The sequence below is a fragment of the Xenopus laevis genome, chromosome 2L, assembly GCF_017654675.1.
Source record: "Xenopus laevis strain J_2021 chromosome 2L, Xenopus_laevis_v10.1, whole genome shotgun sequence".
Lineage (NCBI taxonomy): Eukaryota > Metazoa > Chordata > Amphibia > Anura > Pipidae > Xenopus > Xenopus laevis.
In genome coordinates this window covers 3,130,764-3,157,005 of record NC_054373.1, presented here as the reverse complement: position 1 = coordinate 3,157,005, position 26,242 = coordinate 3,130,764, and the positions used below count along the sequence as shown (strand labels likewise).

The following is a 26,242-nucleotide window of genomic DNA, read 5'->3' as shown; positions in this document are numbered from 1 at the left end:
TTTTATTAATAATAAGTACGGGGACAGTAAAGGACAGGAGTCCCGTGTAGGGAATGTGTGACGTAGGCAGCAGTTGGTGAATTTCAGAGGGAGTATTTACACTGCCTGACTGGGCTCCCGCCAGTTATTGTTCTTCCAATTAAATGATTAATTTCAGCTGACGAGCCAGTGTTGTGATTATGTGAACTCTCAGTGTGAACAAACAATACTCTTGTCCCGGCACAACCCACACAGCGCCCAGTCCAACACATCCTCTCCTCACAGAGGCGCCACCGACTGAAAGAAGTACGCGTGTGACGTCACGAAGACACTCCCTCCGGCTGCTTCGGCGGTTGGACGCTCCGTCGTTGCCATGGTGACGCTAGAGGAAGTGACTCGGAGTGGGATTGGCTCAGATGAGAGCGGCCCAGTTTGACTGGAGAAAGAAGTGCGAGTGTTTGACGGAAGCCTCGGCAGCGGTGAGTCTCCAGCACAGACACGCGGGCCGCCATCAGTGGGGACTGGTGGGTGTTTGGCTCTTAGGGTCCTGACTGTGCTTCCCCCTCAGTGATCTGTAAACTAAACAAGGGAGGGCGGGACTTCTGCTGCTTCTTTCTCTTCACAGACTTTCCCTAATGCAGCTCATTTGTTACTGACTTGTGACCAGCTTTTTCCCCTTTATATTCACTCTCAGTGTGATGTACAGAGGGACATTCTCACTCCATTTGTCTTTTTTATTTTTTATTATTTGATTCATTTGGCTTTTCTTCAGCAGCTTTGCAATTTCAGCCATCTGGTTGCTATGGTCCAATTCCCCATAGCAACCATGCATTGATTTGAATAAGAGACTGGAATATGAATAGGAGAGGCCTGAATAGAAAGATGAGGAATAAAATGCAACAATAACAATACATTTGTAGCCTTACAGAGCATTTGTTTTTAGATGGGGTCGGTGACCCCCATTTAAAAGCCGGAAAGAGTTAGATTAAGGCAAATAATTCAAAAACTATATAAAAAAAATCAACTGAAAAGCAGCTTAGAACTGACTATTCTATAACCTACTAACAGTTAACTTAAAGGAACAGTTCAGTGTAAAAATAAAAACTGGGTAAATAGAGTCTGTGCAAAATATAAAATGTATCTAATATAGTTAGTTAGGCAAAGATGTAATGTATAAACAATGCCACGTGGGGATTGGAGGAGCTGAAGGGGAAGTTCAAATTTCACCCAATCACTGTGCAGCGCGACGAGGAATGAAACTTCAGTGACAAACTAGCCATTATTAACATGTATTTATAGCCATCAATTATAGTATCAATTTAGAACAGTTTACAGGGTCGGCGACCCCCCTCCCAGAGCTGCTTTAAAAGGCGAAACATGACTCTTTACACTTGAATATTAGAAAAACTAAATTAAAAATAGAAAGTCATTGGAAAACATCATTATTTCTAGAACTATCTGAAAGCAACTAGGTGTTTGAAGGTGAACAACCCCTTTAAGGATTTGTGGGATCAGTTATTAGAGTGAGCGGGTGACGGGGGAAATCTCAGACAAGGGGTCACGTTCTTTAATTAAAATGCTAGAGTTTTTTAAATAAATGTATATTAGAAAATATATTTCTTTATTTATGGGAGAACCTAGGACCATTACTTCCCCTGGCCACCTATATGTGTCTTTATTTTTAATCACTCGGCTCCCAGGGGTGGCCCCTGATAATTTTATTGTGCGGGGCCCCGTGATTTCTGAGAGCATCGCTGCATACGTGGCACAGGAGCTTTCATTCTATTCTTTAGTTGAGTATCCCTCCTGATCATACTGACCAACTGCAAAGCAGCGATTCTGAGTCACTTGGGTTCAGTGGATTCTTTCAGTTTTTAGAGGGGAAGCTCAGGCTTAAAGTAACATGTTTGTGCTCTTGACTGGGGTTTTTCGACATATATACACATGTACATATACACTAAGTATACTTCTATTTAAATGCAGTGCTGCAAATCCAGTGTTTTGCCACGTGGGAGCGACCAGTGCAGAGGCACGACATCAGCTACTAGCATGTTAACATATTATTAGCCTGTTATATATTTATTGGATTTTCTTTTTTTTTCTTCAGATGTCTTATTTAAGAGCCAGCAGGACTTCATCTAATCTCTCACTTGCCAAGAAACCATCAAAGACCAGAAAGAAACTGCAAGCCAGAAAGGAATGGGATGTGAGGCTCATTTTATTTGATATCCTTACACTTTGTATTTCATGGGCAATTTATTATCCACTTTATAACATACAAATAGTGACGCATATATTGCAGGTCTCCTATGTCTCCTTCTTTTCTCACATGAATTAGAAGAATCAGTCAGGGTTAATGGCTGCGATTTTGGATGATTTCAGTAGCAGCGTTCTGTCACAGTGCAACACATCCAATCTGATCCCCATTGTAAGCAGCAGTCCTGTCCTGCTTTATGGCAGCTGAGATTCTAGCTATCTGTATAACAGAACATTCTGTCCCAGTGGCTGCACAGATCCTATCTGATCCCCATTGTAAGCAGCAGTCCTGTCCTTCTTTATGGCAGCTGAGATTCTAGCTATCTGTATAACAGAACATTCTGTCCCAGTGGCTGCACAGATCCTATCTGATCCCCATTGTAAGCAGCAGTCCTGTCCTGCTTTATGGCAGCTGAGATTCTAGCTATCTGTATAACAGAACATTCTGTCCCAGTGGCTGCACAGATCCTATCTGATCCCCATTGTAAGCAGCAGTCCTGCCCTGCTTTATGGCAGCTGAGATTCTAGCTATCTGTATAACAGAACATTCTGTCCCAGTGGCTGCACAGATCCTATCTGATCCCCATTGGAAGCGACAGACACTTATATTTCTCTACAGACCCTCTAATAATTTAGAGAATTACTATATGAAACTTTATCCTTAAAGGAGAGCCAACCCCCCCTACAGCTAAAAGCCCCTATTCTAGTGATGTGCGGGCCGACCCAATACCCGCTGACCTGCTGGTTTACCTGTGGATGGGGCAGGTTTGGGCCTGCTCGCCCCACCCCCTTTTGTGACGTCATCGGCAGGGCGGCCCGGGTCTATAAAAGGAACTGAAGAACGACAGACACCATGTTATTGTTATTTGTTTAAGTTTTATTGTTAAAACTGAAATGCTTACATGTAACGAATAGTAAAAGGAACAAACATTGTGTTTACAACAGCTGTGTTAACTGGATATATGTTTGTTTCAATAAAAGGATTGTTAAAAAAAAATAAAAGGAACCCGGGATTGCGGGCCAAGGGAGGCCGGGTGCCGGTCGGGGAAATCCCAACCCGCACATCACTACCTCATTCATACCTTCTCCACTGGTCTAATATAATGGTCTAACTCCATAACAGCCATTTACAGTGTCCCTTTAAAAAATCTTTTATTTCAGAGTTCAGTCAATGATCTCACTGTGTTCCGGGCTACAAATGAAGAGCTGGTGAGTGACAGATACAAATACTTTATACTCTTAGATATGATCCTTCACAAAGAACCTAATTTTATTGACTTTGAAGGGCTCATTCCTTAACGCAGTTTTGCATCCGTGCAATAACCCATAGCAACCAGCTGACAGTTGTTTTTTTTGTGTTTAGTATAGCAACCAACTGGCAAAGAATATTGACGAGTTAATGGCAGCTACAGAAGAAATTGCTTTAGCTGATATCTTGCTTATTGTGGCACATTAAAAATATTACCCTTGAGGCTCATATAAGGGATTTGTTGGGGTTGTATGTTGCAGGAGCACCGGCGTGAGATACACAGATCCAAAAACCAGTGGCTGGCCCGTTGGGAACTCCAGAACAAAGCAAATTATAAACAGTCAGAGAAAGAAAATTCAACTCAATTTGAAAATTCACGTCTAGCTCTAATGAAGGAGGTAATAATCTTCATGCATTCAGCCAGTTCTCTATCCAAATATAAATAGTATGTTCCAGACCAGTGCTCTTTCTTTTAATCAGTTGCCTTTTGGTACAACATGGTAGTACAGGTACAAGCTCAGAATTACGAAAAGTCTCCCATAGACTACATTCTAATCAAATTTTTAAAAAATTATTTCCTTTTTCTGTGTAATAATAAAACAGTCGCTTGTACTTAATCCCAACTAAGATATAATTAATCCTTATTTAAGGCAAAACCAGCCTATTGGGTTTATTTAATGTTTACATGATTTTCTAGTAGACTTAAGGCAGTGATCCCCAACCAGTAGCTCGTGAGCAACATGTTGCTCTCCAACCCCTTGGATGTTGCTCCCAGTGGCCTCAAAGCAGCTGCTTATTTTCGAATTCCAGGCTTGGAGGCAAGTTTTGGTTGTATAAAAACCAGGTGCACTGCCAAACAGAGCCTCAATGTAGGTTGACAATCCACATAGGGGCTACCAAAAGGCCAATCACAGAATATATTTGGCAGCCCAAGAACATTTTTCATGCTTGTGTTGCTCCCCAACTCCTTTTATTTCTGAATGTTGCTCACGGGTTCAAAAGGTTGGGGATCCCTGACTTAAGGTATGAGGATCCAAATTATGGAAAATCCATTATCAGGAAAACCCCAGGTCCCGAGCATTCAGGATAACAGGTCCTATACCTGTATTGTGAATTGCAATGTATTCCGTTGTCTCATCCTTATTCTCCCCTCTAAAAGCTTTCTGTCCACATCTGTCAGGCTAACAGGTCTAGAGTTTTCAGGCTGAGAACAGGATCCCATTTTAAATTACAGTACCACGTTAGCAATCTCGTGGCACCATGTGAGACAACAAGAAAGGCGCTAACCTCCATGTCTGTTCTTTTTCAGATCCTTTCTGATCAGTATTTGATGAATGATGTATTGGAGAGGTCAGACCGAGCACTTGCTGTAGTGAAGGACCTGTTTGGAGATGCCCCCCGCAGACACACAGGTAGAACTGTACATCACTGCCAGATATGCAGCTGCTGGCTACTGTTTCTTTATACAGTAGGTAACCTGACACTCTTTCCTTGCCAGCCCAACACGTTTGCTAGTACAAAGCATTTTGCTAACAAATCATCGAAGCTTGTAAGCTGATAAATGATATAAATAAATCATTAAATATAATGATTTGTAACGTGCATTTTTTTATATGTCTGGCTGATTTCTGTGGCCACTTATGGAGTGTAAATATTATAATACTTTTTATTAAAGGGGTTATTGACCTTTGAGTTCATTTTAGTATGATGTAGAGAGTGATATTCTTAAACAATTTGCAATTAGTTGTAATTTTTTTTTATTATTTGTGATTTTTGAGTTTGCAATTTCAGGTTGCTAGGATCCAAATTTCCCTGGCAACTAGGGATGCACCGAATCCAGGATTTAGTTTGGAATTCGGCCTTTATCAGCAGCATTCGGATTCGGCCGAATACTTCTGCCCGACCTAACTGAATCCGAACCCTTATTTGCATATGCAAATTGGGACGGGGAGGGAAATCGCGTGAATTTTTATCACAAAACAAGGAAGTAAAAAATGTATTCCCCTTCCCACCGCTAATTTGCATATGCAGGTTCAGTATTCATTTTTTTTCCACAAAGGAATTGGGGGTTCAGCTGAATCCAAAATAGTGGATTTGATGCATGCCTACTAGAAACCATGCAATCATTTGAATAAGTGACTGGAATATGAAAAGGAGAGGCCTGAATAGAAAAATGAGTAAAAAACAAACGCTCTGCAAGGCTAGAAAATTATTATTATTTCTGATTTTATTAGACGGGGTCTGTCATCCCCATTTGAAACCTGGGAAGGTAAAAGACAAATAATAAAAAAATAAAAAAAACCTGTAAAAAATAAATAATTAAGTCCAATTGAAAAGTTGCTTAGAATTGGCCATTCTATAAAATACTAAAATTTAACTTAAATGTGACCCACCCCTTTGCAACCACATGTTCTGATTATAAAACCATATTTCTTCCAGTTTCTGGGGGACATGGGTGCTAAAGGAGTTTGTTTAATAATAGTTTATTAGTACTTTACCTGAATCTAACATTTTCCTACTGCAAGCAGCTCAATCATGGTGTTAGGCAGTTGGACTGGAGACTGCCAGTATTAGGACTGGACTTTGATTTAAAATAGGTCCTGGCATTTTTTTTCAACAGCCCCCCATCTGCCCACTAAATAGTCAGTGTCTATGGGATCTTAGAGCAACCCCTCTGCTATTTGCCTGAACCTACAGAATGCCAGTCAAGGCCTGACCAGTACTTCATCTCTGCCTTGTGCCACACAACTGACACTCTACTGTGATTCCCAACCACTTTTTACTATGCCTCTGCACTGACAGTCAGTACAACAGCACCATGAAAGCAGCCATTTTGCCTTCGAAGCTCTTGCAAAACTCCCTTACTGTGGAGCCTCCTCGCATTATGATGTTACTCCTGCTATAACAACGGTTGTAGTAAGTTGGATCAAGGCTCCTCTGATGCCTGGTTTCCCTGAACCCCCTTGTGGGGCAATAACCATTTCCCACATTTCCATTCCATACCAGATATTTCTAGATGGGCTCACATGGGAATCAAAGCCCTAGACCAGTGATCCCCAACCAGCAGCTCGTGAGCAACATGTTACTCTCCAACCCCTTGGATGTTGCTCCCAGTGGCCTCAAAGCAAGGAGGGGCTTATTTTTGAATTCCAGGCTTGGAGGCAAGTTTTAGTTGTATAAAAACCAGATGCACTGCCAAACAGAGTCTCAATGCAGATTGACAATCCACATACAGGCTACCAAATGGTCAATCACAGCACTCATTTGGCACCCCAAGAACATTTCTCATTCTTGTGTTGCTCCCCAACTCCTTTTACTTCTGAATGTTGCTCACGGCTTCATAAGGTTGGGGATCCCTGCCCTAGGGGATATTACTTCTGGTGCAGAATGTAAAAGCTATGACACATTACAACAAGAGCTTCACCCTCCTCCAGAGAGGCTACGATATTTGCAGATACAACATTCCTTCTCTCTACAATTTCCCACAAGGCCTGTAAACCTAGCGGCAACAACACTAGAGGTATATTTGCATAGATAAGACCTAACCAAACCCTTATCCTGGCTATACACTATATTGGCCACATCGGGTCCAGCCCCCATAGGAAAAACTAGGGTGAAATGGCAAAGGGATATCCCTGAGGAGATGTGGAAAGATGTTGGTCCCAGAGTTATCTATTTCTATGAAAGATAGATATGTGCAAATCAAGTTTTTAAACAGGGTTTATTTAACCTTGTACCGCTTAGCAAAAATCTATGCAAACACTTCAGAGTCAGCTCATAAATTTCCCACAACCTTAAATAACAGGTCCATCCTCCACCAGGAACAGCGTAGTAGAAATTTTCTTTACAGCACCTTATAGTGTAAAAATGCCTTTATTCAAGTTTTCATGGCAGAATCTAGTCAGCAACGTTTCAGGCCTTAGTGTGGCCTTTTATCAAGCTTGAAGGCCTGAAGCATGGCTGACCAGATTCTGCCATGAAAACATGAATAAAGGCATTTTTACACTTTAAGGTGCTGTACAGAAAATTTCTACTAGCAAAAATCTATGAACATGTGTCTGATCAATGTCCCAAATGCAAAGTGGAAGTGGGCTCTTTAGTCCATGTATTTTGGATGTGTCCGATAATAGAGATCCGGGAGTAATGTCCTCCGATATATAAATGAGAAACTTGCTCTCCCAAATATCCGCTCCCCAGAGCTCTGTCTTTTGGGATTTCCAGGGGACCTACAACTCCGGTCCCACACTAGACTGTACTACTTGCAATTACTATATTATGCAAAAAAGGCAATCCTAATGTGTTGGAAATCCCTTGACCCCTCCCCCCTTCTCTGCGGCAATGGCGGTAACTGGTGAATGATTCTCTTCCATGCCAAAAACTCACTTACTTGGCATGAGGTTGCCCAGAGAAGTTCGTAGCTAAATGGGGACCCGGCTAAACCTGCAAAATATGTGATGAAACTCAAATAATATCTAGGCACAAAATAATTGGAGCCCCTTGCCTCGCTCTCGCTTCTTTCTTCTCTCCCTTCCCTCTTCCTTCTTTTTGTTACTGTAACTGTTTGTTTTTATGTTTTGAAAATTGAAAAATAAAATATTTTTAAAAAAAATACAACTATTTTGCTTTGACATCTCCCTGTATATTGGTAGGATTTCCCAATGTGACTATGGCTCCTTCCTGTGATCTGGAGACATCTCGAGCACCCATAGTACGGAAGAAGGATCCCCCAACCCAACTGTCCATTCTGAGTGAGTCTGTCATGGATTCTCAGGTAAGATCCACAAAAAAATCTCTGTTTTTAAACGCAATTCCCTATTTTTATGTTTATTGTGATGCTTGTTGATTGTAAAAAGGCTATAAATGAAGTGGACAAATCGCTGAGTCGGTCTGAATACAGTGACAGTGAAGCTGAGGTCTCTATTAGCATCCAGCCCAACATGAAGGCAGAGAGGTAAGTGAATATTTACTTACCTTTGTATCTGCTGCAGTGGGGATAAACACCCAATGATTTAAAATAGAACCCCAACCCAGGGGCTTCCACCCAATGTATTAAATTGTAATGCTAGATAAAAACTTACAAAAATAAAATATAACCCCAGCAGGCATAAATACTTTTTTTTTTTTTTTTTTAGTAACTTATAAATACCTTTTTAATGTTAAAGGGGAAGTGTACTCTTCACAAATAACATGTATAGTTTGTACATCTGAATAGAATGGGTTACTGTTTCTTTGTTATTAGCAGTCACATTTGTAGCACAGGTTCAGTAAGTATTGATATTGTTTGAAACATTGTATTGATACGACAGACTCACTCTCTTTTATTCTCTGTTCCACTCAGGCAACTTGTAATGTCCTTTAAGTTTGGACAAGTGTAACTAATGAAACATGTTGTGTGGCAGTTACACCTTGTGACTTGATTGCAGTAGAGGAATCATTCGCACACTGTACCATGCAAGACACCTGATCTTACAGATTTTTTTTTCTGACTTTATTTTAGGGTTCAACAGTTGCTTACTGGGGAGGGACCGAAGAGTGAGGCCTTTATAACCCCACACAAATCAGAAGGTGACCCATCACAAACACAGTGTGGTAAGTCTGGCTATAGGAGATCATTGTTATAATAAATGACCTTTGCCTTCTGCTAAATTCTTTCCTAGATCAGGGTGTCACCTTCTTGTAACCACTACCAGCCCTATAATCTTCAGCCAACTGATGGCTACATGAAGATGCAATAGAGGATGTTTAAATTAAATTAAAGGACAAAGCAGCTCTTCCGCCATGTGTCTAATTGCTTATGTGGTCATTAAGCCTTTTTCTTCGGATCATGTGCTTATGAGGAGGTTGTTATACAAATAAGCATGCCCAAGGACTTTAGAGTTGACTTGTCCTTTAAACAGAGTGCTGTTTGGGAAGGAGTGTTTAAAGAAAGTGTTCAGTGTAAAAATAAAAACGGGGTAAATATATATTAGGCTGTGCATAATAAAAAAATGTATCTCATATTGTTAGCCAAAAATGTAATGTATAAAGGCTGGCATGAGTGTATGTGTAACATAATAGCCAGAACACTACTTCCTGCTTTGCAGCTCTTTAGGTTACTGACTGGTAATCAACCAGAGACTTGAGGGGGCCACGTGGGACATAACTGTTGCTTTTGAATCTGAGCTGAATGCTGAGGATCAATTACAAACTCACTGAACAGTTATGTCCCATGTGGTCCCCCTTATAGTCACTGACTAACTCAGAGTTAGAGAGCTGAAAAGCAGGAAGTAGTGTTCTGGCTATTATGTTACACATCCTCTCACTCCAGCCTTTATACATTACATTTTTGCCTAACTAACTATATTAAAAACATGTTTTATTTTGCACAGCCTGTCTATTTACCAGTTTTTATTTTTACACTAAACTGTTCCTTTAAGGGGCACAGTTATGTCATAGGCTGGGGATCACATGGAATAATACAATTACAGTGCAGATATTAGAAATTAAATACCTGCATTCTTAAACCAATCCATTCAGCTAGCAGCTAAATGTGTAATGCACCAGTATAATCCTGGGATAGATTTATTTATTTATATATAAAGTCATAGCTCTGTAGACTGAGTAACATGATTGTACATGGAACCTTCACTATTCACTATTCTTTATCAGCCCTAAATGCCACCACAGCAGTCAACAGAGTGAAAGTGCGCAGAACAGAGGAAGAATCGCCAAAGCCAGAGGAATCCGACTCCATCATAGGCCGTGTTCTAAATCCCCATGGGAAGGCAAATAAGAGAATCTCATTAAAAGGTCTGATTTTTCCCAGGCATAACCTTTCTTATTGGAATGAACCCTCTAGTTAATGGTGGAATTATTCTGTTGCAGTCTGATCACTATATTCCTTTATTAGAAATATGTGCACATTCCTCCTTTGGCACCTTGTCTGTGTCACATGATGTCTGCCACCATTATACTTGCCAAACCAGACTCTACGGAAATTAGAGTTTCCCCTCCAGTTGTACATTTCTCATGAAAATGGGAGACAGGAGGCCTCTTAGTCCAAGAATGCAGGACTCGAGTGCATTTAATTAACCCCTTATACTCCAACACAATCTCCAGGGGGGGGCTTATACAGTATGTGGTATAGTCCAGCATACACGCCCCTTCACTCATTACAAAATGGCTTATAGACTCTCCCGTTTTGTAGACACGTTACCTTCACAATGCAGTTTTACTCTGAAAAGTAAAGGGATCATTGCTATTTGCTTTTTTTATTTATTTGCTACTTTGTCTGATTCTTTTCTCTAAAAGGAAAGAAAAAACGTACCACAAACCAGTCTCAGACCAAGGATTTTAGCACTTTCAAGGCATCTGAGCGTGATTTGACGACCAGCAACCAGTCAAGTCTGGGCCTCCTGAATAGCATGATCATGGAAGTAGAGCAGGACCTGGCGGAGTATGAGAGGCAAACGGGCCGAGAAGTTCTATCAGCTCCCCCAGCTCACGGTCTGACGGGATTCACGCTCTCTCTTGTCAGCTCATTAAAACGAGTGGTGTCATACCTGAAGGAGGTACAAATGTTTCTGCATAACTGCACATATCTGCCACACTTAAATTATATTTTGTTTTTTTGTTTTTTTTTTAACATATGTATTCAAAAACAGGCCCCACGCATATAGATGTAGACTGATAGGTGCAATTAACCAATTATTTAGTCTTTATTGCCTTTGCATGGCTTTCTAATTGTTAGACATCCTACTTTCCAGCACACATTTGAAAATGCTCTGACCAAAGCAACCAAAAAACACAGATTGTCTTAAAAATTAAAATTGCAGTGTGTCTTTAAAGAATGCTTTCTGCAACATACTATGCAAACATTTAAAGGTGAGCAAATCTTTTGCTGCTGTTTTGAGCACTAAAACAGTTGGAAACTACCGCTGGAGTTTGAATTTCAGGTGTGTATGGTCTGTGTCACGCACACTAATGCTCCTGTACAATGTATTACATGATAAGGCACAGTATGCTTCTCAGACATGTGCTAAAACATATAGCTGTACCCATATACTACACTGAGGTCTGTACAGCTCTAACCCTAAATGTCATTTAAGGATAGGCATTTCAAACTAATGAGCTCTGGCTGGTGACTATGATAAGCACTTGAGACCTGGCTGAAAGAAGACCCAGAATTGTTGCTATACCTCCATACAGTACTGGCTTTTTATTGGTAATTGAATAAATTATAAATTAACCATTTGAATGCTGGCTGTACCAAACTTTTCATATTCAACTTGTTTTAAAATCTTTAAAGTAAGTGAATGTAAAATAGATGATTGGACTATTCTAAGCACTTTTGTAATTTACATTCATTATTTTCTTTTGATTCCAAGATATTAAGGGATACATGTACTGTTAATATGAATGAATTTTCTTCCAACAGCGCCACCTGCTGGTCAGTTTCCCACCAGTCTGACCAGCAAGTAGTCAAGGAAGTTGTCAGGAGAAAGAAAGAGGCTGATGTTCTGCTTAGGAAAGATGTGAGAAAGGTTTATAATTTTATTCCTAAGCAGAACATCAGCCTCTTTCTTTCAACAACTTCCTTGACTACTTGCTGGTCAGACTGGTGGGAAACTGACCAGCAGGTGGCGCTTTTGTAACAAGATTCATTCATATTAACAGCACATGTATCCCTTAATATCTTGAAATAGAAAAAAAAAACAATGAATGTACATTACAGAATTTCTTAGAACAGCACAATCATCAATGTTACATTCACTTATTCTAAAGGTTTACTTATGCCATATAAATCTATGGCAGTGGCTCACCGTTACTTCTATGTCGGTGCCTTGCGTTATATGCTATATGACACTTAACAAATGAAGAGCATTTTTGATCCAGATCCATTTATGGTCAATTTGATCATCGTTTTTGGGAAATAGTTGTGCTGAAATGTGGCAAAAAGGGCCCAGTGTAGTTACTGACTATACACACATTGTCCCACTGCAGAGTGACCTGCTGCTGCAACGAGAGGTGAGGGAAAGACAGAACCTGCAGGGGGAGCTAGTGGAACAGAGGCTGATGCTTGACGCTCTCACTGCAGAAATCCTCAGTCTGAAAGAAGGAGGCAACATCCATGAGGTAAAGTGGCGCCTTACAATCTGCCCTAAGATCTGTGCAATGTAACACAATCCTGTTATTGATACATTCCAGGTCATTATGATTACTTCCATCATTCTAGCTAGCAGCTCTAGTTGGTATTACGTTTTAGGGTGGATTAATGCTTTATTAAACAATAGAGCACGTGTATTATTTTTTTTTTTTTGTATAGTATTTAAACCTCATTTATGTTCATCTCTATGTTTGACCTTCCTGACCCCATAGCTCATGTCCGTTGCTGAGGTTTCACTTGTATTTTCATTCATCCAGACATGTTCAACTACAAGAGTGTTCAGTCTCCTGCCTCCTGAATACAGTACAGTACATCAGTGTCCCCTTTATTTGATTACTAGGAAAAACGCATTTAATGATGTATTTGTGTCATTGTGCAATATAAGTATGGCCAGTTGGATGTATAATGGCTGCATGGGTTATTGCATAGAGGCTGTCCTTTAGCTGGCAATGGATTTAATGATTTCCAAATAGAATTATGGGATTAATTAATTAATATGTCTTTGTGTTTTCTCCCAACTTCTTGCACAGAATCACTCACAGACTAAACAGTGTCCAGAAGTTGATGGGGACAAGTTGACTTCAATCACCCAAGAAGCAAAAACGTTTCCTGGACTCAGTGGAGAAACTTGTAGAACATCCGCTGACTGTGGACTTTCTAAGGCCAATCAATTCATGGATTCCCAGGGTAAGGAAGGAAGTCTAGAGACTCATTGTATATGATTAGTAGGCTTCTTTTAAATAAACAGTTATAAAACTATAATGTGTGCACATTACACTTATTTATAAAATGTATATTCATATCAGTGGGATCTGATATATATGTCTTTAGACAGTACAATATAAAGGTATAGCTTAATGTGTGCCCAAAACATTCTATATCATACCCTGAGTTTTAATGTATTTAATACCAATTATTTGTAGTCCCAGCAATATAATATAATGATTATTCCAATTTCCCTGATTTTACATTTTCCTGGATTTTACACCATTTTTTCTGAGCACCTGAAAAATGTAACATGGGGGTTCTGCTGTATGTGTGTTTACATATAGGCGGCAGCTGCAGTATTGTTTCCCTTAGTCAGTATGGAATGTGGCTACAGAGAAACCATTCCTTCTCTTTCTCTGTATCCATGTATGAGTTGCCTGAATGGCTAAATAAAACGCTGCTTATGTCAGCATGGAGTTGGTGTTTAATATAGGGATGGACCGAATCCACTATTTTGGATTCGGCCAAGTCCTTTGTGAAAGATGTAGCCGAATACCAAACCGAATCCTAATTTGCATATGGAAATTAGGGGCGGGAAAGGGAAAAAGTGGGACATTTTTTTTTACAAAAAGTCGCGTGATTTCCCCTGCAGCCCATAATTCCCATATTCAAATTAAGATTCTGTTCGGCCAGGCACAAGGATTCGGCCAAATCCTGCTGAAAAAGACAATGCCGGACCGAATCCTGGATTTGGTGCATCCCTAGTTTAATAAGAGTTTCATTGGCAGATGTGCAAGATACAGATGAAAAACACTGCAGACTTGGGGTGTCCAAGGAAGAATTTGGTGCATGTTTGTACCCCCAGGGCCGACCTGCAGAGGAGCCCAGATTAGCCAGCGCTTTACCCTCGCATGTGTTCCAGCAAGCTGTCTTGTTATCCCCTCCCAGGCAAAAAACTGTCGGTAATCTCAGCAGCCACTCGGCAGGTAAGGAGCAGGGCCGCTGTATTATGTTGTTGCCTATTACACTAATGATTTGTCTGATTTGTTTCTGTATTTTGTGCTGTAGGTTCAGAGTATTATATAAAACTGTTAAGCATGTGTGCAGGGCACCAGACAACAGCTTTATCTGGGATGGCAGTTTATTTGCTAAACTCAGTGGCTGAAACTGCCCTTTCTCATTGATTCATTTTTTGTCATATAATTACTGCAACACTCGCTGGCTCAGTGTAAATAAATGATAATTTTCTTACTCTTTAGCATTCAATTACACTGTCTGCTTTCAGGTTGTTTTTATTACTGTTACCCATAGTTTTTTACCGTTTATCTTGCAGTACCAAAGAGGGCAGCTAACAGATTACCTTCACCACCAGCCGATCTGATGACCGCTCCAGTGGAAAATGAGTGGCCAGAATCAAAACTATTTCAGAGGAGTATAAATTATAAGAACACTGCTGCCCTCATAGAGCGAGGGACGATGGTGCCGGGGCAGGAGAATTCCAAACATGTCTACAGCTCTGCCCAGGGGAGCGGAAGAGTCAACCAACATCCTACTGAATCTACAAAAGAGGTCCAAGGACTAGAAATAGGTGAAAGCCAAATAAATCCTCTTCAAAATGAGGACCTGGTGTCCCAAATGCAGCAGTTGGCACTTCAGAATGCAGCACTTAAGGCACAACTTGAGCAAATACACTTTTCCCCAGAAGGAAATGCTCCAGAAGGGGCTGCAGCCGAACAGCTTCATAATCCAGAACCTGCCACTGATACACCGGTAACATAAATAATACTCCATAACTTTACCACCGAGGTGTGGGAAAATGTGACATTTGCTGTGACCAGAATCAGTCAGAAATATCTAGAGAATTATTAGAGGATCAGTTGCAGGAATCTTCTTTTGTACTCATCGTGAAAAACCATTTACATGGTCACTGCTGTGTTATAGAGCAGCATTATTAAGTGGTTCCAACTGCTGGTGAGCTGTTTTTGTAGAATATCGAATAGGACATAGCACGTAACATTGTAGTTAAGTGGCCCAGTGGCCTCAAAACTGGTGCTTATTTTTGAATTTCTGGCTTGAAGGCAGTAGCGATCCTAGAGGGGGCGGGCCCTGGTGCGTGATGCGCTGACGGGCCCCGCCCCCTCCATACGGCCGCATTTTCGACGGCGAACGGACTGCCGGGGGGGCCCTGAGGGGGTGCGGGCCCTGGCCCGCTCGCACCCCCTGCTCCCCCGGTAGTTCCACCACTGCTTGAAGGCAAGTTTGTTGTACAAAAAATATTTGTATTGCCAAACAGAGGCTCCTGTAGGCTGCAAGTCCACATAGGGGCTACCAATTGCCAATAACATTCCATATTTCGTACCCCTAGGAACTTCTTGCATGATTATATTGCTCTTTAACTTATTTTACATTTAAATGCGACTCATGGGTAGAAAAGGTTGGGGACCCCTGCTCCAGAGCATCTAACCAGCTGTATCAGATCAAATTTATTTGGTGTACCCCTTTGCATATACACTAAGCGAGCCAGTGTGAGGTGCTCCCGCGTATGGTTTTTCCACATACTGACAGTAGGGGGATCCCCCAAAAGCCATTTAAGAGCAACACACTTACGTGTCAAGAACAGTGAATGGATGTGAATAAAAAGTGTGATTTGGTAAGATATGTGATAATACAAAGTAGGCATGTCTTGGGAGATGCAGGGACTTGTATCATGGTAGCCCCAGTAAGTACTCAACACACCTCTATCCAGAATGGGACAATTGTTGGGCAACTCAACTCAATGTGACAGAATTCCACAATGGGCAACTGACATTTAGTACAACAATCACTTGACCTTATTTTTGGTTTGTGCATGTGGACAGGACTAATGAATGCTCGGTGCAAAATAAGAGTTTGGGAGAATCGACTCCTAACGTTGAAGGACACCAGGCTAGGGGCCTCCAAAGCTTCCTCCTATTCCTCATCCTCCAAATCCACAATACAAGTTTCCCATCTATTTCTGAAGTGACCTACAGTTTGTTTTCTTTTTTTAAGTAGAACGGAGTAAATCCACAATCGGGGGTGGGTTCTACAAATATTCATGGTATAGTCTAATGTATTTTCCACTGGTGATTCGGATATTAGGACAGGGAATATCGGCCATTGTTCCTTGGCAGCGTATTTAAGTTGGTAGTGTTGCAGCTACACATTGAACAATTCAAAATCAGTTTTAACTCGATAAATGTTTTAAACATACCATCTACATATACAGTGAAACCTCAATTTTAAATCCCCTGATTTTCAGTTTTCCCTCATTGTACATTGTTGTTTTGTGGTCCCACCTATATATTATGCATAATACATTTTCCTGGATTTTACATCATTTTTTTTCTGGTCCCCTAAAAAATGTAAAATGGGAGTTCTACTGTAGATCATCAACTTTTTGTATTCCCTGTGGGTACCAGAAGCTCTGCAAGTCTGGGTTCTTAAAAGTGGGGGATGTTAATTGTGAAATGTTTAATTAATTGGTTTAACACTAAAATCCCTGACCCAGCAGGCGAGAGCAGCTCTGGTCCCAGTGAGCCTGGAGATGCGCATTGCAGAGTTAAACCGGCAGAGTGCAGAAGCGCGGTACAAGCTCCTAAAACTTATTGAGCAGCAGAAGCAGAGCATTGTGGTCTCTCCAACTCTATCTCCCATAACCCCACAGGGCAGGCGCACAGGTACAGCTTTGGCTTTTTGCATATATAGTGAAATTCACACAAGATCCCTCCTGTGTCAATAGTAATATATACAGTATATATAAAAAACAGTCCTGGTAGTGTCTGCGCTCCAGTACACAAATTATCATGGTGCTCTGCCAAATTAATTGCATAGAAAATATATTCAGACCGGCACACCCTTTTAAAAAAAACTTTCATGCTTTTATTGGAAGCACATTGGAATTTTGTGCAGTGTGATTTCAATTAAAGCATCAACGTTTTTTAAAAGGGTGTGCTGGTATGTAATATATTTCATAAATATATATATGTTGAATGTTAGAGGTTTTTTTTTTTTTTACCTTGAATGACCTCAAATTCGAATAGTATCTTACTTGAATGTCCAAAACGAATCTTACCAATCGGAAAGCTCAAATCGAATATAACTACATTGAAAAAAACTCAATGTCAGGAAGGCTATTAACATCTTCAAATGGGTTACTGGACCTCTGCCACTGACTTCTACATGAATGCGGCAGGTTTTAGGTGGAGAATAGTCAAATTTGAGTTGTTCCCAGGGTCCAGGAATGATAAATATCGAATTAGAGTTCGGATTATTCCCAACTCAAATTTGTGAGTTTTGACCAAAAATCCAATTTGAAAATTCAAATTCAAATTTACAATTCAAACCTTAATAAATCTGCCCCTTAGTGTGTCTGCCTTTACCCTGATTATACCTTCCTATATTATCTTGCAGGTTCCTCCCTAGATACAACCCCCCTTTCCTCGTGCAGCACCTCTGGGAGAAGGTATGTCTGTTCATTTTTAAACCACAAAAGAAAGAAATATTTCCATTTTTGTCTGTAGCTTTTCAGTTAGGCCTTTAAGGTTTAATGGCATAATAATAAAGTTGAAGTGTCTCTGCGTCCAGTCCCTGTGTCCGTGGGATTGCGCTACTGCGCATGTGCCCCACGGATATAATAAAGTTGAAGCATACAGCTCCATGTTAACCTGACGATTAATGGCAGCCTCGCACTCCTGGTGGAAGTTCTGTCGGATCTGGGAATTCATGGTCAGTTCCGTTCAATCACTGTTGAAGCAGGAACCTTAAAATAACTCAAAGTTCTGTCTCGAATCGCTGCGTCTGTCTAATGCTAAAGCGGCGCTCCGCCTCTTATATACCAGTATAAACCACACCCTACTACGCAATGACACGTGTAACGACAATAAGCGGCCATTTATATTACGGGCAGCGACATCCCCTATCTGGGGAAAAAATTATTCAACAACTGTGGTAGCGAAAAAGTAATTATGTTTCTCTGTCATCATAGGGGGACACAGGGACGATGGGTTAAGCTCCACCCTCCAGGAGGCAGGACACTTACTAATAAATTTGTGGGCGTGCCTAACCGGCTTAACCCCCACACTCCAGCTTATCCAATCAGTTTTTTAAGTGTCCTGTTACCAGGAGGATGGACGTCCAGCGATGTTAGTCAAGGATGACTATTCTCTTCCTGGGGTCTTACTCTGGGCAGCGTATGTTTGTCCTTAGTACAGTCCCAGTATTCTCCGCCCACCGGGGTCATTTCCTAGCCGCTATAGGCTATAACGACCACCCAGACATATCCCTGCTAAGTTTGGCGATGGCAGACGGTCTGGCCGGGATGGGCACGAGGTGAGTACCTGCCTTGGGCATAACAACTCACCTCACAATTCTGGCTTGGCAGCCTCCCCCCTAGCGTTACCTTGGGTCATGGAAGCTCTCCCCCCGTTCCCCCCCCTTATCCTTACTGTTTGGTAAGGGGTGCAGGACGTGCTCTTGTACTGGCCGGTTCTCTCCCTCCATTCTGTTGTCTGGGCGCTCGCTGCGCCTTCTGTCTAAGTGAGGGAGATGGCTGAGGGGGGAGAGGGCCGGATCACGCTGCGCTGGAACGCATGCGGCGTATGCGTTCCGGCGGCCATTTTGCGCACTTTGTGCGCATGCGCGTATGCGTTCCAGCGGCCATCTTGCGCACATAGTGCTTCTGCTGCGCACCGGATGGTACATTTTCTCCGCTCCTGCAAGTGTTAGCCGAGTTGTAAGCGGTTGGTGGCTGCCCCACACTCCTACTTACCCAATCTCCATGGCAGAAGGTAGGTCAGAGGGGTTATTCACCAGGGCAGGGGGGAAGGCTGCCAAAACAGCGCAGATTAAATTTTTTGCCTGTGCCAATTGCAATGTTAAGCTGCCTCGAGGGCAGGGGGAGCCGCTCTGTAAATCCTGTTTAGTGGGGCAGAGTACAGCGCTCATTTCAGAAGATGTTTCAAGCCCACCAGCGGCTCAGCCAGAGAATCCTTCAAGGGAGAGTATTTCTCAAGGTCAGGGGCTCAGCTCAGATGCTGATGTGCCAGCACCATTGTGGGCCATTCAATTAACACAGTCCCTTGCGTCCTTGCAGGGTCTTCCCTCTATTGCTGACAATTTAGGAAGAATGTTAGCCAGACTTGACCAAAAGACTAGCTCTAAGCGAAAGCGGTCTGAAGAAACTAAAGTGGCTACTACGTCTGTTCATTGTTTGTCTGACGAATCTGCAGCTGAGCAGGCATCCTCACAATCTGAGGGAGAATTACTTCCTTCTGAAGTTTCGTCTGGGGAGGAGGAAGAAACTGTGGAGGACCACAGAGATCATGATAGTCAGCATGATGTGGAAGGTATTATTAAAGGTGTTATGGATGTGTTGAATATATCACAAACGCCCAAATCCCAAGATGATTTGGGGTTATTCAAGAGGAAGCAGAAATCCGAAGTGTGTTTTCCTTCTCATGAGCATCTTCTTCACATAATACAAGAAGAGTGGAGTGTTCCAGAAAGAAAGTTTCAGACTACTAGAAAATTTTCTAAGTCTTATCCTTTTTCTAAAGATCTGGTAGAAAAGTGGACTAATCCCCCAGCAGTAGATGCACCTGTATCAAGATTGGCCAAATCCACTACATTGCCGGTCACAGACGCGGCATCCTTCAAAGACCCATCTGACCGAAGATTGGAAGGTTTTCTTAGGTCAATTTATTCTTCGTCTGGGTCAGCTCTTCGCCCATGCCTGGCTTCGGCTTGGGTGGCCAGAGCAATACAAGCGTGGTCCGAATCACTTGTCAAGGACATCCAGAATGCAGTTTCCAGATCCGATCTGTTATCATCAGCCAATGCGATAGCAGAGGCATCGGCTTATTTGTGCGACTCCGCACTAGACACAGTTCAAGTCACAGCACGTACTTCCGCTCTTTCTGTTGCAGCACGTAGAACATTGTGGCTGAAAAATTGGTCAGCAGATCTGAGTTCTAAGAAGTCCTTGACATCTCTTCCATTCAAGGGACAGCGCCTGTTTGGTGAAGAGCTCGAAAAAATTATTTCGCAGGCAACGGGAGGAAAAAGCACTTTTCTTCCACAGGCCAAAAGTAAAACAACTACTTCCACCAGACGGGGAAGGTTTTTTCGTGGCTCAAGTAGACGATACACACGAAGAAACATTTCACCACAGCGGTCACATTTTCGAGCCAAAACAAACGACAAAAGTCGCATGCATAGGAAGACCAATCGACCGGTTATCAAGCCCGCAGCAGATAAGTCTTCTTCAGCCTGACGGGGTACCCCTTCCGGAGTCGGGGGAGCGTATTGGGGGCAAGTTGCTCCAATTCCGGGAGGTGTGGATCAACCATGCGTCAGACATGTGGGTGAACGAAATTATTTCCGAAGGTTACCACATAGATTTCTCAACCATTCCTGGCAAAAGATTCATCATGTCCAGGGTTCCTGCAGACCCAGACAAAGCTGCTGCCTTTCTAAATTGCATCACAAATTTAGAACAAACTGGAGTGATTGTTCCAGTGCCACATTCAGAGAGATTTTCCGGATTCTATTCCAACATTTTCATTGTGCCAAAGAAAAACGGCTCCTTCAGGCCGGTACTAGATCTCAAACAGCTGAACAAGTTCGTCAGATCAGTACGATTCAAAATGGAGACTCTGAGATCAGTGATAAGAGGGATGGAGAAAAATCAACTGCTGATGTCTATCGATATCAGAGATGCGTACCTCCATGTACCAATTTGGCCGCCGCATCACTCCTTCCTTCGATTCGCATTCAGGAATCAACACTACCAGTTTGTGGCTCTGCCATTCGGACTCTCTTCAGCCCCCAGAGTGTTCACAAAACTAATGGCAGTATCGGCTGCGGCATTACGCCTACAAGGGATTTCAGTCACTCCTTATCTGGACGATCTGCTTCTGAAAGCCAGATCAGAGGAAAAGGCAGAGGAAGATCGGAGCAAGGCAATCAGTCTTCTGCAGAATTTTGGCTGGACCATAAATTGGTCGAAGTCCAATTTGCGACCCAGTCATCACATGACATTCCTGGGTCTCGAGTTCAATACCATTACACAAATGGTGCATCTTCCGTTGGACAAGCAAATGAAGGTCATGAAGCAAGTCCGTCTACTCCTCCGAGATCAGAGTCCAACTGTTCATCTAGGAATGAGAGTACTGGGACTCATGGTTGCTACCATAGAAGCCGTTCCATTTGCACAGATTCACTTACGGCCATTGCAAGCGAACATTCTAACGTCATGGAGAGGGGGAGCTCTCACTCGCAAGCTCAATTTATCTCAGTCGACAAGAGTAGCCATCCAGTGGTGGCTGCGACCGACCAATCTCTCCAAGGGTCAATCCTGGGCGACGCAAGATTGGAAGATAATTTCCACAGATGCCAGTCTGAGGGGTTGGGGAGCAACCTGGGACAACTTGTCTGCCCAAGGCCAATGGTCTCCAGGGGAGTCCAAACTTCCAATCAACATCTTAGAACTAAGGGCAATAAGACTAGCTCTGGCCGAATGGACAGAGTTATTACAGTCAAGTCCGGTTCGATTACAGAGCGACAATGCTACCGCAGTGGCGTACATAAACCGCCAGGGAGGTACTCGCAGCAAAGCGGCGCTGTTGGAAGCTCAACAAATTCTCAGTTGGGCAGAAACCAACGAAGTACAGCTGTCCGCGATCCATATCCCAGGAGTTCTAAATACCAAAGCAGACTACCTCAGCAGAATTCGTCTAGATCCGGGAGAATGGGAACTTCACCCAGACGTGTTTGCAAAACTAGTACTCCATTGGGGACAACCACAGGTCGATCTAATGGCATCAAGAAACAACACAAAGGTCCCTCGGTTCTTTGCTCGTTACCGAGAGAGACTGGCGGCAGGGGTCGATGCCATGACACAGAAGTGGCAGTTCAATCTAGCGTACATATTCCCTCCGCTACCCATGCTTCCACGAGTCCTCAAGAAGATCAGACAGTCAGACATCACGGTAATTGTGGTGGCTCCTTACTGGCCTCGGAGGACTTGGTTTTACGACCTTCAGGAAATGTCAATAGCACAACCGATACGTCTCGAGAACAGGTCGGACCTTCTGTTCCAAGGGCCCGTGGCACATCACAACCCAGGGCTGTTCGCTTTGACGGGATGGCTGTTGAGGCAGACATCTGGCGAAAACAAGGGTTAACAGAAGAAGTTATTGCCACATTATTGAGAGCTCGTAAGTCTTCATCTTCAAAATCATACTACAGAGTCTGGCATTCCTATCGGAGTTGGTGCGAGGAGTTCAATCTATCCTTTCACAAGCTTAGCATTCCGAGAGTTCTGTCTTTCCTGCAGCGCGGGCTCAGGCGAGGTCTAAAACTCAGCTCTCTGAAAGTACAAGTATCAGCTCTGTCAATCCTATTTCAGTCCAAACTAGCCTTGAATGATACAGTACGCACTTTTCTACAAGGAGTGGCACATATAGTTCCTCCATATCAGCCTCCAGTTCCAGCATGGGATTTAAACGTTGTTCTCGAGGCCCTTCTTGATCCACCATTCGAACCGATGGGATCTATTTCAGATACTTGGCTTACCTGGAAGGTAGTGTTCTTAATGGCAATTACATCCACTAGAAGAGTGTCAGAACTGAGTGCACTATCGGCAGATCCATCTTTTCTAGTGTTCCACAAGGATAAGGCAGTCCTACGCACAGTTCCGTCTTTCCTTCCTAAGGTGGTCTCGTCATTTCACATCAACCAAGACATTGTTGTTCCCTCTCTCTGTCCGGAACCAAAGAATGATAAGGAACGTCGACTACACAACTTAGATGTAGTTAGAGCCTTACGATGGTATATTGAAAAGTCAAGGTCTTTTCGACGGTCTCAAACTCTCTTCGTATTACCATCAGGGCCCAGGAAGGGTCATCCTGCATCTAAAGCTACCATTTCTAGATGGATCAAGGAGACCATCAGACAGGCATACATGGCCAAAGGGAAGATTCCACCGGAGGGAGTTCGAGCTCATTCTACAAGAGCAATCGGAGCTTCCTGGGCTTGGCGTAATTCGGCCTCATTGGACCAGATTTGCAGGGCGGCTACCTGGTCCTCTGTACATACTTTTACAAAATTCTATAAAGTTGATATTTTTTCTTCAGCTGAAGCATCTTTTGGGCGCAAGGTGCTTCATTCTGTGCTGAAGTAATGGTTAATTCGTTTTCCCGCCCTGCTGTTTTTGGGGGCTGCTTTGTTAAGTCCCCATCGTCCCTGTGTCCCCCTATGATGACAGAGAAAACAGGATTTTTTATACTTACCGTTAAATCTGTTTCTCTGTGATCAATAGGGGGACACAGGGCGGCCCGCCCTAAAACTTTTGTTTATTGACCGTTTGGTCATGTCGGGATAATTCCCTGATTTACCTTCTACGTGGGTTATTATTTTGATTATTATTTTGATTTTTACGTAATCTTGTTACAGCATCTTTTGTGACAAACTGATTGGATAAGCTGGAGTGTGGGGGTTAAGCCGGTTAGGCACGCCCACAAATTTATTAGTAAGTGTCCTGCCTCCTGGAGGGTGGAGCTTAACCCATCGTCCCTGTGTCCCCCTATTGATCACAGAGAAACAGATTTAACGGTAAGTATAAAAAATCCTGTTTTAATCCGACGGAGGTAGATGTGCAAACTGAAATTCTGGTTTCATCAGCCTTCCTGTCACTTGGCTTTGATTTAATTGCCAGAACAAAAGATGGCTGGTAGGCGGGCCTAGAACATGCGTGGGCGTGGTCAAATGAATATTGGGGAAAATGTGCTGTGTGGTTGTTTCATAAACATGTTTACGTAATAGTGTGTCTCCTGGATATTTCGTGTTTCTGTGCTGGCTTGCATAATTGTATCTGTGGGACGTTAGAGAAATAGGAATAACCTTATCCTATATAATCCTATCCTATATAATAAAGTTGAAGTGTCTCTGCGTCCAGTCCCTGTGTCCGTGGGATTGCGCTACTGCGCTTGTGCCCCACGGACCGTCTCTGGCGAATTTTTTTTAGACTAGAACAATTCTGTTTTTATAAATGTTTGACTACATATGTTCTAGGGCCCGTTAATTTAACGGGCTTTATGTCTAGTGGCATAATAAAATCCATAGACAAAAATCCTCCGCACAACACTTTCTTGATTTCCTAGGATGCTTCCAAGCCAAAGGACATCATCATCAGTAATGTATGGAAGAAGCGCACGTATATACCTGTATAAGGCAATTGCCTTTATATACTGTAGGTGGGATTCTTCCATAATAATATGCACAGTGCTGGGTTTTCTCTTTAATCCGTGCCAATCCCTGTGTTTATTGTGTTTATGATGCAATGCTGGTTTGGGGTGGGCAAGTAGTTGTGCTTTGGGCACCAATACTAATTGGGCTTGTTGTGCAGTTCAGCAGGGACATGGCACTGAAATATTTTATTTAACATTTGGGGTTGGATGGTGTTTAAGAAGTGAGGGAATACAGGGACATGGGAGATAGCTCATAGTACAAGTTGATCCAGGGACTGGTCCCATTGCATCTTGGAGTCAGGAAGGAATTTTTCCCTCTGAGGCAAATTGGAGAGACTTCAGATGGGTTTTTTGCCTTCCTCTGGATCAACTGGCAGTTAGGCAGGTTATATATAGACTTAAGGTTGAACTTGATGAACGTGTGTCTTTTTTCATCCTAACTTACTGTGTTCTATTTTGAATGTAATGAACAGCTATTACCCCTCGCCTGTGATTTGTAGGTCCTCCGGTGCATCTAACAAGAGTGAGTCCATCAGCACATCTGTTGGAAGTCTGAGATCGGCCTCTACTGGACGGAGGTCTCAGGTACTGTAGTGAACTGTTGCTCTTTTGGATTTTATTAGGGATGCACCGAATCCAGGATTCAGTTCGGGATTCGGCCGAAACCTTCTGCCCGGCCGAACCGAATCCTAATTTGCATATGCATATTAGGGACAGGGAGGGAAAATGCTTGACTTTTTGTTACAAAACAAGGAAGTAAAAAATGTTGTCCCTTTCCCACCCCTATTTTATAAGCAAATTAGGATTTCGTTCAGTATTGGCCAAATCTTTAGCAAAGGATTTGGGGTTCAGCCAAATCGAAAATAGTGGATTCGGCGCATCCCTAGTTTTTATGCTGTACAGTGTCTGTGTAGGGTCAAACTCAAGCGGAATAGTGTCAAACTGGAAACTAAAAAGGAAAGAGAAAAGCAAGTTATAGTCTGTCTGCTCAATAGCTACAGATGAATACAGGGATAATTTGTGCTCACAGGAATCCTGACATATGATAGGCTAGTCCAGGGATCCCCAACCTTTTTTGCCCGTGAGCAACATTCAGATGTAAAAAGAGTTGGGGAGCAACACAAGCATTACAAATTGTTCCTGGATGGAGCCAAATAGGGCTGTGATTGGCTATTGGTAGCTCCTATGTGGACTGGCAGTCTACAGGAGGCTGTTTAGTAGTACATCTGTTTTTTATGCAATCAAAACTTGCCTCCAAGCCAAGAATTAAAAAATGAGCACCTACATTTAGGCCACTGAGAGCAACATCCAAGGGTTTGGGGAGCAGCATGTTGCTCACGAGCTACTGGTTGGGGATCACTGGGCTAGTCCATACACTGTAGCATAGATAAGCAGCAGTGCCCGGAACAGAGCAGTTAGTAACATGTACCTACCCAAACACATCTCTGACTTACCTCTCTCTCTCCTCTCTCTCTCAGGCTGCCAATGACAGAGGGGAGGGCTGGTTTGCTCTCTCCGCCCATATTTCCTAACCCCACCGGACCCCCATCAGCTGTTCTGCTGGCTCCATCAACGGCTCCAGATCTTCCATGTTATTTAACTTATTTATGTGTCTTAATAAAATCTGAGTTTTATGAA

The 26,242-nt window shown here is 42.6% G+C and overlaps 1 protein-coding gene across 6 annotated transcripts; it reads left to right on the top strand.

The window, feature by feature from the left end:
* On the top strand, positions 1-26,242 carry spice1.L (spindle and centriole associated protein 1 L homeolog). 6 transcript variants are annotated; one of them, XM_018245106.2, is made up of 18 exons: positions 1-503; positions 2,087-2,185; positions 3,397-3,444; positions 3,745-3,882; positions 4,794-4,896; positions 8,134-8,255; positions 8,338-8,435; positions 8,982-9,073; positions 10,133-10,273; positions 10,775-11,034; positions 12,467-12,598; positions 13,160-13,316; positions 14,126-14,323; positions 14,671-15,107; positions 16,867-17,035; positions 17,769-17,820; positions 25,078-25,189; positions 26,083-26,242. In XM_018245106.2, the coding sequence occupies exons 1-18, from the start codon at positions 396-398 to the stop codon at positions 26,134-26,136; spliced, it is 2,520 nt and encodes an 839-aa protein (XP_018100595.1). In that variant the 5' UTR covers positions 1-395; the 3' UTR covers positions 26,137-26,242.